The sequence below is a fragment of the Musca autumnalis genome, unplaced genomic scaffold (genome assembly GCF_047663935.1).
Source record: "Musca autumnalis isolate F117 unplaced genomic scaffold, ASM4766393v1 scaffold_2, whole genome shotgun sequence".
Classification (NCBI taxonomy): Eukaryota; Metazoa; Arthropoda; class Insecta; order Diptera; family Muscidae; genus Musca; species Musca autumnalis.
In genome coordinates, this window is record NW_027411755.1 from 197,643,863 (window position 1) to 197,660,481 (window position 16,619).

At 33.2% G+C, this 16,619-nt stretch overlaps 1 protein-coding gene across 1 annotated transcript in view; it reads right to left on the reverse strand.

Moving 5' to 3' along the window:
- Positions 1 to 1,715: 1,715 nt before the first annotated feature.
- The window catches only part of LOC141395084 (UPAR/Ly6 domain-containing protein twit), a 79,496-nt gene continuing 64,592 nt past the window's right edge, over positions 1,716 to 16,619 (reverse strand). The window contains exon 3 of the mRNA XM_073970506.1: positions 1,716 to 2,518. Within this exon, the coding sequence (XP_073826607.1) occupies positions 2,310 to 2,518 (209 nt within the window). The 3' untranslated portion in view covers positions 1,716 to 2,309. The remainder of the gene's footprint in view (positions 2,519 to 16,619) is intronic.

Here is a 16,619-nt window from a genome sequence, read left to right on the forward strand (position 1 = left end):
CCCTGAAAAAAATTCTTATAAAATCCACGCTTATTGATCTATTGGTCCCTGAAAAAATATTCTTAAAAAATCCACGCTTATTGATCTATAGGCCTATGAAAAAATATTCTTAAAAAATCCACGCTTGTTGATCTATTGGTCCCTGAAAAAATATTCTTAAAAAATCCACGCTTGTTGATCTATTGGTCCCTGAAAAAATATTCTTAAAAAATCCACGCTTATTGATCTATTGGTCCCTGAAAAAATATTCTTAAAAAATCCACGCTTATTGATCTATTGGCCTATGAAAAAATATTCTTAAAAAAATCAACTCTTATTGATCTATTGGCCCCTGAAAAAATATTCTTATAAAATCCACGCTTATTGATCTATTGGTCCCTGAAAAAATATTCTTATAAAATCCACGCTTATTGATCTATTGGTCCCTGAAAAAATATTCTTAAAAAATCCACGCTTATTGATCTATTGGCCTATGAAAAAATATTCTTAAAAAATCCACGCTTATTGATCTATTGGCCTATGAAAAAATATTCTTAAAAAATCCACGCTTATTGATCTATTGGCCTATGAAAAAATATTCTTAAAAAATCCACGCTTATTGATCTATTGGCCCCTGAAAAAATATTCTTATAAAATCCACGCTTATTGATCTATTGGTCCCTGAAAAAATATTTTTAAAAAATCCACGCTTATTGATCTATTGGCCTATGAAAAAATATTCTTAAAAAATCCACGCTTATTGATCTATTGGCCTATGAAAAAATATTCTTAAAAAATCCACGCTTATTGATCTATTGGCCTATGAAAAAATATTCTTAAAAAATCCACGCTTATTGATCTATTGGCCCCTGAAAAAATATTCTTATAAAATCCACGCTTATTGATCTATTGGTCCCTGAAAAAATATTTTTAAAAAATCCACGCCTATTGATCTATTGGCCTATGAAAAAATATTCTTAAAAAATCCACGCTTATTGATCTATTGGCCCCTGAAAAAATATTCTTATAAAATCCACGCTTATTGATTTATTGGTCCCTGAAAAAATATTTTTAAAAAATCCACGCTTATTGATCTATTGGCCTATGAAAAAATATTCTTAAAAAATCCACGCTTATTGATCTATTGGCCCCTGAAAAAATATTCTTATAAAATCCAAGCTTATTGATCTATTGGTCCCTGAAAAAATATTTTTAAAAAATCCACGCTTATTGATCTATTGGTCCCTGAAAAAATATTCTTAAAAAATCCCCGCTTATTGATCTATTGGCCCCTGAAAAAATATTCTTAAAAAATCCACGCTTATTGATCTATTGGCCCCTGAAAAAATATTCTTATTGATCTATTGGTCCCTGAAAAAATATTCTTAAAATATCCACGCTTATTGATCTATTGGCCTAAGAAAAAATATTCTTAAAAAATCCACGCTTATTGATCTATTGGTCCCTGAAAAAATATTCTTAAAAAATCAATGCTTATTGATCTATCGGCCCCAGGGAATATATTCTAAAAATATTTTTAAAAAATTCAAGGTTATTGATCTCTTGGCCCCAAAAAATTAGTCGTTAAAAAACCCTAGCCCAAGGAAACCAACCCACCGTTGTAAAATAATTCCAAATCCCTTGATTTTTTTTAATCCTTTTTTATTTGAAATTTATAAAATAATACTAAAAAATATTAAATACGATCGACTGATTGTTTGATTGGTTCTTGGGTATTTTTGTTTTTTGATTGTTTATATGTTTTTAATGTATATGTGTAATTTATTCATTTACAGTACAAGTGTGGGCAGGGGAGTGACAGGTGGATGTATTTATGTGTGTGTTTAAGTGTAAGACAACGTACAATTTATTTATTGCTTAAAAATGAATTTAATATTTTTTATACTTTATAAAATAATGCAAATATTCTCTTAAATCAGTTAAGTTAATGTATTTTTAAATTAAATAAATTATCGTTTATTTTTGTTTTATTTTAAAGCTTTACTAAACTCAAAGAAAAAACAATTAATTTTACAAGGAAAACAAATAAGAAATGTTATTGTGATTCTACAAAAGACTATCCAAACAAAAAATAGAAATGAAACCAAATAAAATAAATTTACAAAATTTCTGAACAATTTTCTTAATAACTAACAATGATTTGATATATTTTTTGTTTATTTAAAGAGATTCGAATTTAAAAGCGCATTTCACATTCCTTCAACAGCTCGAATTCACATCGAGTCGCTTTAAGTTTTCTTTCTTTTTCAATTTTTCGTGGGTGAGAGGTAAGTGCTGGATGGACACCACTAAACACAAAATGCTTTCCTTTATTTGATTAATTTCACTAGCAATGCTGTCAACGCCAATAGTGTCCCATAAGGCATTAGACCAGATACTCCATTGCAACCATCCGAATTGCACGTCTCACAGAATACGGTCTTAATGTAAGATGAAGTGGTATCACGGGCACATTTATCTGCTGGATCATCAATGTCTTCATAGAAACAGGAACGTGATATGACGCGCTTGCCATAAACTGAAAATGAAATAGATAGGAGACAAGAGGAGAATTCAGTATTTTGTAATCAGAAATCAAATGGGAGGTTATAAATCATGCAATTGACAAAAGGGGACAATATATGAAGTGGGTGGTATCCCAGTTTGTGGTCGAAGCAAATAAGAATTAATCTGTCAGTGATACCCATACATATGTAGGTAAGATTTTTTCATTCCAAATATGTAACGTATGTTAAGCGAAATCCTAGCAAAATTCCTAAAATATATGTATCTAAAACAAATACACAATTTGTTATGATGGAAACTAAACAAAATTTTGTGCTTATAAATATTATTCCATGAATTAGTTGCAAATTTAATTTTGCGTGGGTTATCTGTTTAGCTTTTAAAAAACAATAAATTAAAACTATTTTCGAAATCGTTTAATGTATTTTGTTTCCAACATTTTTATACAATCGCAACAAAGTCATTAGAATTTATTTGATTGGTGAGTTGTAATACCATTTTAAAATGCCACTTAATGCCGCTGCCGCCATCAAACTGATCGAAAAATGGCGGCAGTTCTAAAGTATATTTCTCAATTTGTTGCATAAATAACATTGGCAAAAATATGGGTATAAATTTGAAACAAATTGTAAATGCTGACATTTCAACAAGTCATAAACAATTTTGTTGTAGTTAGCATATTTATTGTAAGTGGTTTCGTTTTTTTTAATTACAAAACATGGTAATCGCAAAAACACATCATAAAATATGAATAATTGTAATAAAAATAAATATTTGTTAATTTTCATTTTCAGATTACTAATGGCGATATAATATTCCAGACAATAAAATATAATACATAAAATATATTATATAAAATATGAAACATAAAAAATAAAATATGAAATAAAAAAATATTACTTGTAAAATATAAAATATATAGTACAAAATATAAAATAATAAATATAAAATATAACATGTAAAATTGTTTCTGTTAAAATTTAAATAAATGCTGAAATATATTAAAAAAATACAAAATTTAAAATAAAAAAATAATATGCATCTATATATATAAATATATACAATATAATATAAAAAATATAAAATAAAAAAAATAATATATATAAAAATAGAAAATCTATATAAATTAAAATCAAATTTCGTTCGTTGGTAATGGCATCAGTTGAGAACGGCTTAACCGATAGGGATAGTTTTTTTTGTGAAGTTTTCGTCATAATCTAACTTATCTTTTTATGCAAAGAAAATTTGACCAAGCCCACTTTTACGCCCACTTTTTTCACATTTTAAATTTTAATCTTTTCTACAAAAACTACTGGAATGGGAATGTACAGCGATGGCACCCGGTGAAAATAGGCTTTTGTTGAATTTCGGAAGGGGCGGGGTACTTCCCCTATACCCTATTTCTTTAAAAATGCTATATTAACAATAATTACGAATGCATCGATTTGGAAATTAATTTGCGAGACAATTGTGGTTGTGTCTCCGACTTTACCCATTTTTTTGGGAACAAAATTCTTGAGCACGCCCACTTTTTAAAATATGTTACATCTATAAAACTACTGCATCGATTTTCCTAAAATTTTCAGAGAATGTACAGGGATGTCCCTCGTTTAAAATAGGATGCATATTTTCTTGAATTTCGAAGGGGGCGGGGAACTTCCCTTTATCATATTTAAAAAATCCATATCCAAAAAAGCCATATCTTCATGAATAAATACCAAATGCCGTCATAACTTAACTTAGGTTTTTATGGAAAGAACATTTTACCACGCCCACCTTTTTCAATTTTCAATTCAATTTTTTTTTACAAAAACTAATGAACTGATTTGCCTAAAATTGTCAGGGAAAATACAGGGATGTCCCATCGAAATTAGGTTAAAATTTAAAATTTAAAATTTAAAATTTAAAATTTAAAATTTAAAATTTAAAATTTAAAATTTAAAATTTAAAATTTAAAATTTAAAATTTAAAATTTAAAATTTAAAATTTAAAATTTAAAATTTAAAATTTAAAATTTAAAATTTAAAATTTAAAATTTAAAATTTAACATTTAAAATTTAAAATTTAAAATTTAAAATTTAAAATTTAAAATTTAAAACTTAAAATTTAAAATTTAAAATTTAAAATTTAAAGTTTAAAATTTAAAATTTAAAATTTTAAATTTACTCAGTTTGGAATAAATTTTAATTAAGAGTCTAAAAGTTTAACAAATAATTTCTACCTATAATATCTAATTTTGTAACGTCATTTTCTTAACAAAGTATTTTATTCAGATATCTAGTTTGTTCTAGGACTTACAATAAAATTTTGTGTAGAATATTTCTTCTTTTCACACCTTTCGTCTAGAACTAAATTTCATGTTACTTTCATGCATCAACTCGAAAAAAGAACAAAACAAATTTATTACAAAAAAATATTTAGGTGTTTTGTTGGCAAATTTGATGTATATATTTTCTTGATATATATTGCAAAAACATATTTCATTTATTCGGCGACTTATATTGAAATTTGATGGAGATTATTTTTGTCTTTGACGTCTTCTATCTAGAATGAAGTTTTGTGGGACAAAACATAATAAGCTCAGATAAAGTACAACATTAACCCTAAAACGTGATTTTACTTTTGGCAGATTCCTGGCGTTTAGGTACGATTTAGAGTTTTAGTGTATTCGGGAACTTATAGTAAAATTTTATGACAAATAATTTTGTAGAATATTTTGATCTGATACGATCACGTTTTAAAGGAGTTATTAAACGTTTTTGAAAAAAGGGTCCAAAAAGACCCCTTTTGTGACTCGCATGAGGGTTAATTTTTTCATAAAAAGATACCCCGCATTGTTGTCAGCAATATTGCCAAAGACACTTTATACCTAAAATGCAAGGATTCCAAGGAATCTGATGTTGAATATTTTAAAACCTGTAAAAATGGGCGCAAGTTGTCACGCCTATTTAGGTTACTTCCCGACGTAAACTTAACTTTCAAAACGCCGATACACGTGTCTTCTTTTTTTCAGTCCTCTTTCATAATCTGGTCGAATTATCTTGTAATTATTTTTTGTGTTGTACAGTGTAATTAAAGTAATTTTCTATTTTACATCTGGAGATTCCATTGTATTAGGACCCGATTTATAGTCAATTCGATTCGAAAATCTAGAGTTATCAATACTAGATACATAAATTGTTGATAGATTACTAAGGCGTACACGGAAATCAAAAACGACGGGTCAGCAAAGCGGAACCGGGTCAGCTAGTATTATATAACATATAAAATATAAAACATCTATATATATAAAAGAGCTTGGTGATGAGTGAGTGAGTGACTGACAGATCATCGCCCAGACGAAACGGCTGAAGCTAGAAGCTTGAAATTTTGAGTGTGGATTGTTGTTAGTGTGTAGGGGTGAGATAAGGCTGGGTTTTCGGAAATTCGAACTAGAAGGGTACAAAAAGTACTAAATATGGTACCCTTTGTATTAGGCAAACGGGAAGAGCTACAATTCTACCAAAGGGTTTTTTTGGAAATTCGACCTATAAGTGTACGAAAAGTAGTAAAAGTTATTAAATTTAGTACCAATTTTATATTTTGCAAGGCTATAGCTAGAACCTTGGAATTTGGTATGGAAATCAAGGTTGGGAAGTGGTGTTTATAAAAGGAAATTGTTTTGGAAATTCGTACTCATGTGTACAAAACTACTAAATGGTACTACATTTGGTACAATTTTGATTTTGAAGAACGGATGGAGTTGGAAGTGAAGTGTATCCATGAAGTGTAGGATTGAGATATGGAGGTATTTTTGAAAATTCGTACTTAATATGTACTAAATTTTGTACTATTTGGATTTCATTGAACGGATAGAGATAGAATTCTGAAATTTGGAAACAGCTTACTGTTGGAGTATAGGATTGAGGTAGTTTTGGAAATTCGTATTTATTGCATGCGAATAGTACTAAATGGTACTAATTTGGTTTTGGGTGAACGGATAGAGGTGGAATCCTGAAATTTACTGTTGGAGTGGAGGATTCAGGTATGGAGGTATTTGTAGAAATTCGTACTAAAAAGATACTAAATTTGATAATATTTGGATTTGATTGAACGGATAGAGATGGAATTCTGAAATTTGGAAATAAGATTACTCTTTGAGTGTAGGATTGAGGTAGTTTTGGAAATCCGTACTTATTGCGTACGAAAAGTACTAAATGGTACTAAATTTAGTACAAGTTAGTTTTGGGTGATCGTATAGAATTGGGATCCTGAAATTTGGAATAATGATAACTGTTGAGTGTACGATATGTGTACCAGCTGGTACTAAATTTGGTACAATTTATATTTTGGTAAATAGATAGAGCTGGAATCGTGAAATTTGGAATTATTATTACTGTTGCGTGGAAGATAGACAGAAAGTACTAAATTTGGTACGATTTGGATTTGGATGAATGGATGGAGCTGGAATCGTGATATTTGGAATAATGATTACTGTTGCGTGGATGATTGAGACAGATTTCGGAAATTTATACTTATGTGTACGAAGTAGTAAATGGTACTAAATTTGGTACAATTTAGATTTGGTGAACACATCGAGCTAAAATCCTGAAATATAGAATTAAGATTACTGTTGGAGTGGAGGATTTTGATAGTTATTGAAATTCGTACCTTAATAAGTGGTTCTAAGTTTGGTATATGAATGTAGGTGGAATTCTGTTGTATTACAGTTGCTGTTGGTGTGTAGGGTTGAAATATGGAGGTTGTTGTTGGTGGATATACGTACCAAAAGTGAACGTAAATTACTAAATGCCACAGAATTTGGTTCAAATTGTTATTGTGTAAAGGCAAGTCATATTTATATAAGGTAGCTGGGTCAATTACAACAACTAACCAATTTACAAGAACAACATTGTTGTTATTGAAAGTTTAATGTCAAAGAAAATATTGAATAATAGGGTCGTTCTAAAAATTTTCTCAGGAAAAACATAAATACATTTTGAAAATCCTCAAAAATTGAACAAATTTGAAAAAAAATATGTTAATATATAGCATTCAGAACTGTCGTAGGTCATTTTTATTATACGTTTAGGATGAAAAGAAGTATTTTATGGTACCAAATTTTGAAGTTTCAAATTTCATGAGTAGACCCTATTACATTTTGATTAGGGTTGGTGTTTAGATAAGGAGTTTTTGAAATGCATACAAATTATGAAATTAGGCATGGAGGTCGCTAATGATTGAATTATTGAGTTTGTGTTTTAAATACGAAACGTACAGAATGGTACTACATTTGGTGTTGGGTGAAGCTGGAATTATACAATTAGTGTGCGAAGAGTACGAAGGTGTAGCAAATTTGGTATGAGGCTAAGGAATAGAAGTGGAATTCGGATTTATTATTTTTTGTCAGGTTCACTGTTAGAGGAGGTAGTACAAAAAGTGCACTAGAAATATTAAATAATACCAAATATTGAAGCATTGGTATTGAGTGAACCGATAAATGTCATGATGTTTTGTCATGAGGATCACTGTTCAGATTGGATCAGAATATTTATGAAAATCCGCCTATAAAATGTGTGAAATTTTTCTACTTGTACTATTGATTTCATGTTAACAGGAAGGTGGTTTCTATATAATGCACTGAAATTTGAAAACGTGGATCTATGCAGCTATTGCTTTACAAGAGAACAAAAACGCCTAAATTGAAATGTCTCAAAAAATTAACTCTTATATAGAGGCCATCCATTTCAAAGTGTGCGCAAACAGTAACATTTTTTGAATATGGATTTTCTCCATTTTGATATAACAAATTCCGAAATTACAGCTACTACTTCAATAATACTCTGTTGATGTGTAGGGGTGCGATAAGATCCTTTTTTGGAAATTCGAACTAAAGGTATACGAACAGTACTAAAATGAAATTAAATATCAATTAAATTAGGTATTACTAGTACATCAAAAATTTCAGTGTCCACTATTTTCATATTAAATATTGTTTATTTGTATGTTATTCCATTTCCGCATACGAAGTAGCGGGCATTTTGCTAGTAAAATATTAAATGGAAAATATTAAATATTAAATAATAAATATAACATATAAAATATACAAGATAAAGAAAATAAAATACGACTTTCCTTTCCTCATTTGCAAAAGTATCTTCGACCATTCATCCTACCCCGAAAGATTTATTAATTATTATTATTATTTTGTTATGTTTATTTTATTATTAATATTTATTTTTTGAAAACGATTTTGTCCTCAATGGCAAAAATTAAAAAGATTTTTTTATTTGTTTTATTGTATTCTATAACTGTTGTTCATATTGAAATTATATGAAATGTATCTATTTAACTGTGATTGTGTGTTCGAGTCAAGATTTGATTTAAAAGTTGTTGAATGTTGTTTATTATTGAGTTATTGTTGCATACTCGAAAAATCCAAGAACAAGCAAATATACAACACTGTGGTTTGAATTGAAAAAATAAATATTTTAAATCAATAGACAGAAGTCAGGAGTGCCTGAAATGCCCGCCATGGCAATTTCAAATTACTTTTAAAAATTCCCTTTAAATTTAGATAAGGGAACATTAGCCAATTTTCACCTGTTTAAGTTTCTATTTAAAACCACTGTTAATCAACGCAGACGCCACAATTGGACAGACACGCTACAACTGGATAGATAGAGGCAGACAGACAGTCAGTCATACATGCGCACACACTTCACATTGCAAGATAAACCTTGAACCTATTCTAAAATGAAGTTTTATACGACTTTTCGTCGTCTATTATAGCCAATGCAATTCGGCAGCGTTTGCACGCAATAGGCCACCGCCGATCGAATGGAAAACCATAAAAATAACATTTGCTGCCTATTTCTATTTCTCCTCCATTCTCTTGACTTAATAGAAATCGTATAGAACAATTCCAACAAATCACAGCACCCCATAAGACGCACACTCAAACACAACTTATGTGGAGGGAAGGCGGAGGCTTGAAAGTAGTTTTTGGCTAAAATAAATAATAACAACCAACAACAGCAATAATAACTTTATTTGCAAATGTTGACAATGTTAATTGTGTGGAATTGCGAAAAACAAAAAGAAAAAGTACAAAATTTGGTTAGGGGAGACCACTTTTCGAAAAAGGCTACTATTTTCAGTTAATTGCTGATCATAAAAATTATATGAAAGGATCATGATTTCGTTGGGAAGCCTTGCTGTAAAGATTTGAATATTTAATTAGGGTCATATACGTTACCACCCACAAATTTAAAATCCTTAAAAGTAATAAGCCAAGTCATACCTTGGCAAAAACTCGTACTGAGAATAAAGATTAACAAAAGCAGAGATAAATTCCTCTGATGTTACGATCCGATAATACGGTCGGCCCTGCCCGTCTATAGCCCTCTTTTACTGGTTTTGTCTATGGTTGATTTCAATTCTATGGAAACACAAATGCAGTTGGCTCTTTTCTCAAATCCATTTTCAATCAATAATTGATTTACGAATTCCAAATCTTTGTTATGCCTCCCTCAATCCCACCCCCCAAAACAAAAGGTTAAACAGGTGAAGACAATTTGCATTTACATGATTGGTACTGAGATCGTGATATGCTCACATATCTGTCAATTGCTTGTTAAAGTCACAGGGCATAACTGATATGGGTTGAGTCCGTCTGTCTGTCTAGCCGCCGTGTCTGGTTTCGGTGATGTGGGCGCTGCTCAAAATCAAGCAATTTTGACACAATTGTTAGGCACGCACTTGTTAAATGCAAATTTTATGAAAAATAACAGCAACGACAACAACAACAAAACTAAACAAATTCCAATCAAATGAAAAATTGGAAACTAACCAAAAACCAAACAATTGGGATCACAATGGCAAACACTACCAATTGGCAGCAAAATAAAATTCCAACACCCGCTCAGTCGGAGTCAATTGTTGCGGAAAGAGGTATAAATTGTAGCAAATTAGCGCCACATGGGACTCGTGGTGCAGCATGGGGCACTCTATGCATTCTAACACCGATATCGCCGCCAACTGTTTCCAGTGTCACGGCACTCATTTGTATGCACCATTTGGGATTCAAACATACCTAGGTGTGACCCCAGATTTACCGCGAAAGAGAAAAACACACCCGCCATACAAACATATATTAAAGAAAAAGAGGGTGGAGGAGGCGGTGGAATTTTGAAGCTTTGATTTAGTTTCATACAAACTCACATGTTGCATTTTCCACCCAATTGAAAAGAAAAAAAAATGATGCAAATGAAAAGAGGCTGTTGCGACCGACTGCAGTCAGTGGTTGGTTGCTCGTTATTCAAAACCTCTTGAATTTTGCACGGGCAATAAATTTAAATAATGCTGACATTACAGGCAACTGTGTATTTAGCTAGCCGGATAGTTAGCCTTAGGCTATGTTCATTGCAGTCGAGACGAAGACAGTAGTGGTGGCGGTGCTTGGATTCAATTTCAAAAATTCCATAAATGAACATTTATTTAAAATTTTTGTTTGTCATTGTGGCAATAAATCGGAAAACTGATATCCAATCACAAATCATTGCAAGTCGATGCCAATTAACAAATAATTGGAGCATAACGGCATGGAGAGTTGTAGAGTTAGTGGCTAGTAATGTGGAGGATGAACTTTTAAGGCTACAAATGAGCATTAACAGTGAAAAGCCTAGAAGTTGCAGTTGATCTATTTACGCTAGGGTTTCAGGGTGCTCAATATTTATCTAAATTAGTATTTGTGATAAAACTAATAATAAAGCAAGTAAGGACGACGTTAAATTCGGAAGGGCCGAACTTTTTACATCCTCCAACACCACTGTATTGAAGTAAATTTGAACAATTAGTAACTATAAAGCTCTTTCTCTACTTTAAGTGTAATTCATTGGAGGAGAATGATATCTTAACTGATGATAATAACTTCATACTGAAATTTTTTGTGTGGAGGTTTTCTACCCATTGAGATTCCAAAATACCAGTTTACATCCACTTCAGAAGAAAAATGTTGCAGCACTCTTTAAAAGAGATCATCGTTGTCCTTTCTATCCTCTGACTAAACACAATACCACATTACAGCAATATCGGATCGAAAATTTGACAAAACCCCTTCGAAACACCTAAAGATGGACATCGGTAGGAAAATGTGACCAATATCTTCAAAAAAACAAGTATGAAAGTATCAGTCAGTAGTGCTGACGGAGATATACCCTCAGCCCCTGATCAAAAAATACATTGATTTTGTATCACAAGGTTGATTCAAAATACGTGAAATGTGTAGGTGCCGTAATTTGGGGCTATAACAAAAATTTTTAGTGAGCAAACTTCTGATAGATGACTCGGAATATTAAATTATGTTAACCTAAGTTTGCACATATGACCGTTGTCCTGCCCATGACTTTAAAATTATTCTAGGCGATTTTAATGCCAAAATTGGAAAGGAGAATATCTTTGGCCCAACCGTCGCACAGTGGTCGAAACCACTGATCTAGCGGCGCGAAATTAATAACTTGGAAACGAATGAAGATATCTTTCTGAAATTTTGCACAAACTCAATCTGTGTCTGTGGGTAATTATGGACTAAATATGAACAACATAGGCAAATATTTTGGTATAGCCCCCATATAACGGTACCTCCTGATATTCGATATTTTGAGGATTTAAGCCACCTTTTCCTTCCAAATTAGTTGTAATTTGGTACTTAGGGTTCCTAGTAATCACTAAACCTTTCCACCAAAAATTTTGGACATAGGTCCACGTTTGGGTATAGGCCCCTTTTAAGGTACCTCCAGACTTTCAGTAGTTTGGGGATTTAAAGCTACATTTTCCGACCAAATTAGGTGTAATTTGGTATTTGGGGTTCCCAGTGGACACAAAAATTCTTCACCAAAAATTGCGAACATAGGTCTACATTTTGATATAGCCCCCATATAACCGTACCGACAGATTTTGGGTATTTTGAGGATTTAAGCTATTTTTCAAGACCATTTATCAGCAAGATTTGCAGCTATTTGCAGCTAAATTTTGGTTATTCGGAATCTAGGGATTCCAATTTAATTATTAAAAAAATAACTGGACCGAACCTCGGTGGACCTTTGTACTTACGCTCCATCCAACAAAAGTATATTGCACTAAAAACATACAAAAAATAATAATTTTTGAAAATTTATTGCTTTATAGCTATGTAACTTCAGGCCCCAAACATTTTATTTTAATTTAACTTAAACCCTCCCCTATCAATAAAAAATAAACTTTGTTTAGTTTTATTACGAATTTATTTAACAATTAAACAAATATGAGATCAGGTTTTTAGCAACAATTTTATTAAAATCTGATCCGTCAAAATTTCTTGCACTTGACACTGAATAACTGAGTGAATATTTACAACAACAAAAAAGTAAAAAACAAAATCTTAGTCAGCAGAGTGTCTGTAATCGATATAATGGAAAACATTTCGCAATTTTATACTTTGATTTTTTGACTTTCGCGCCGCTAGATCAATGATTTCGTCCTCTGTGCGTCGGGAAATTCAGTCTCCATAGTGAAACATCTAAGAATAGAATGAGGCTGATAGACATCACAGCGGCAAAAAACATGGTAGTTAGCAGTAAAAGATTTAAGCATCTCGATATTCATAAGGGCACCTGGCTGTCTCCAGATCAAAGAACAAATAACCAAATTGATCACGACATTCATCAAGCGTGTTGGATGTACGATAGTTCAGAGGTGCAAACATAGACTCGGACCACTACCTTTTTGCAGCAAAGGTACGTACCAGATTAAACGTACCAAATAAAGTACGAACCGACATAACACGAAAGTTGGATATCGGTAAGCTGCAATCACAACAAATAGCCACTGCATATTGCACTCAACTGACCCCATTGCCTAATCAAAGCACTTCCCGATAACATATCAGCACAATGTCAAAATATTGCCCATTTCATGCAAACAACCGCAAAATCAGTACTTGGATACCAGAGACCTCCCCCAAGGAATCGATGGTATGACCGAAGAAAAGAATGCGGCATATAGGGCTAATTTACAATCAGTAGCAACGCGTAGCGCACGAGAGAGGTATCGGGAGAACAGGAGAGAGGAGAAACGTCTTTTCCGCAGGAAAAAGAGAGAGATGGAAAAGCGGGAGTGTGAAAAAATCGAGATGTACAGGAGCCAGAATGAAGTCCGAAAATTCTACTAAAAATTGAAACATCAAACTGATGGCTTTGGTACTGGAACATGCTCCTGTAGAGACCAGCAAAGTAAATTGGTAACTGATACATATGGTGTGCTGTATGGAAAGAGCATTTTTCCAAACTGTTGGTATCCAATAGCAGCGAAGTCGACGAAGATACCACAGATCCAATCCAAGGAGGTGGTATAGAATGTATACCACCCGGCCAAGATGAGGTAAAGACAGCAATAAATCGGCTGAAGAATAATAAGGCAGCAGGAGCCGATGGCCTACCAGCAGAGCTGTTCTAAACCGGATGCATACATCTGCATCAGCTAGTTAGCACCACCTGGCAGGAAGAACTCGTACCTGACGATGGGAACCTGAGCATCCTGTGTTTCGCCCACAAAAAGCAGATAAAACTTTATGCTCCAACTACAGTGGCATAAGTTTTCTCCCTATTGCCTACAAGATAGTGTCAGGGATATTGTGCGGACGACTAAAGCCTATAATCAACGTGATAATTGGACCATACCAATGTGGCTTTAGACCTGGCAAGTCCATCATTGACCAGATATTTACCCTGCGGCAAATCCTGGAGAAGACCCAAGAGATGCAGATCGACACCTACCACCTTTTTGTCGATTATAAAGCAGCCTTCGACAGCCCAATACGTTCAAAGGTATTGCAAGCCATGTCTGAATTTACTATCCCAGCAGAGCTCATAGGGCTTTGTAAAATGGCATTAACTGACACTCGATCCTCAGTTAAAATAGGAAAGAACCTATCCGAAGAGTTTTGTATCAAAAGAGGTTTCAGGGAAAGAGACAGCCTTTGGTGTGATTTATTAAACATCCTGCTGGAAAAGGTTATACGAGAGGCAAACGTTAAAAGAAATGGCACAATCTACACCAATAGCCACATGTTACTTGCTTATGCTGATGATATAGACATCATGGATCGATCAGTAAAATAAGTAACTGATAGCTTTATGAATGTCGAAGGAAAATCTGCTAAAGTGGGCCTGGCGGTAAACGGCGAAAAGACCAAGTTGATGGTATCGACGCGCAATGCGTCCATAGAGCTCGGACCTCCTGGTGAAGTTGGCTCTTATAATTTTTAGGTAATAAAATACATCGTCTACCTCGGCACCGCCATAAACACAACAAATAACATCAGTTGTGAAATAAAAAGAAGAACTGTATTGGCCAAAATATGCTACTTTGTCTTAAATAAGCAGTTTAAAAACAAAGCCACATCTCGTCAAACAAAAATAACGCTTTCGATGGAGAAAACAAGTGGAAGAAGAGATGACAAGGTGCGGTATTCCAAAAAGCGAAGCAACAAATAGAGAAAGTGTGATATCTTGTCTTAGTTCGACTTATGGAACAAATGTTCTGTAATGGGCCAGCTATGTAAGTAACTAAGTTTGTACGAAATTTTTGAAAAAGTTTGAGAGTTATCTTTCACTCTAGCCATTTTGGTATGCGCCGGCAGGATTTTTGGAGCTTTTGGCAATCATCTCATGAAGTTTGGCCGCTAGGACAACCTACTGACAAAATTTCAAAACGATCCGAGAGGAGCTCTAAAACTTCACTTCTTCCGAATTTTTTGTGGGAGGTACCCGAAGGAGTGGACCGATGTAGTCCATCTTCCAACCTTATACATTGATTTCGTGCGGTCAGGGTTTCTTGGAGAGTTTAGGCCATTGTCTCCGGAAGTGTGGACTCGCGCTCGAAAAGAATTTGACCGTCGTAAGGGGAGCTGCAAGGACAACTTTGAAAAAATTTCAAAACGATGCGAGATTAGCTCTTAAACTTCACTTCTTCCGAATTTTGTGTGTAGAGGGTACTCGAAAGAGTGGGCCAATATAGTCCATATTCGAACCCGATCTATATCTGGAAGAACTATACCATGTGCAAAGTTTGGACCAAATCGATTGCTCTCTTTGAGAGTTATAGTTCGCACCATTTTACAAAAAAAATTTTTAAACCTATGTGTGGGAGGTACCTGAAGGATTGAACTGATATGACCCATCTTTGAACTTAAACTTAGTTTGAGCAAAATATTACGAAGTGCAAGTATTAAGAAAGAGTAATAGGAACTTCTATACCAAATTATAAAGCTATATCTTGATTTCAACAGAGGGACGGACGGACATGGCTATTTCGACTTAGAAATTCCCGATTTTTCATATTTTGGAGGTTCTGCCCTCAAATTCCCAACGACATGGCTGAAATTTGGTCTTTAGTATTCGTTGTGGGCATCAAATATATCACCTGAAATTTGTCGGTATAGGTCCACGTCTTCATATAGGCCCCATAGAACGGTACACCCGATTTTCGGTGTCTTGAAGATTGTGGCCTCAATATACCACGAAAATTGCTGAAAGTTAGTATTTAGTCTTCGATGGGGGTATACACGACTTCATATAGCCCCCATAGAACAGAACCTTCCGATTTTCGGTATTCTGGAGATTGTGTCTTCAATATCCCACAACTTTTCACCTAAAATTTGTCGGTATTGCTCCTCGTCTTCTTGTAGCCCTCAAAGAATGGTCTTTCAGTTAGCCTATTTCACTTCTTTGAGGAATAAGCCTTGACTTGGCGCAGATTTTAATACTTTTATAAACGAAAGTAAAAGTAATGAAAGTACAAATTACTATAGAAACTTTAAGGCCCTTGTGGCACGTGTTAACATATTTCGATTGTGCTCAAACTTTGGCAATCTTAAAATCAAACAAAACTTAACACTTTAGGGGGTGCCGCACATAATCGGACGAGTTTTTAAAACCACCCTACTGTGCGTTGATGCCAATTAGGAATTTCGATAGGATAATCACGAGATTTTGGGGTTAATAGGGGTTCCGTCTGGCCTTCTGTTTTAATCACTCTAGCGTCCACAAAAATTGAGCTAGAGGGCTAGAGTTTTGACCCGATTATCTTATTCCATA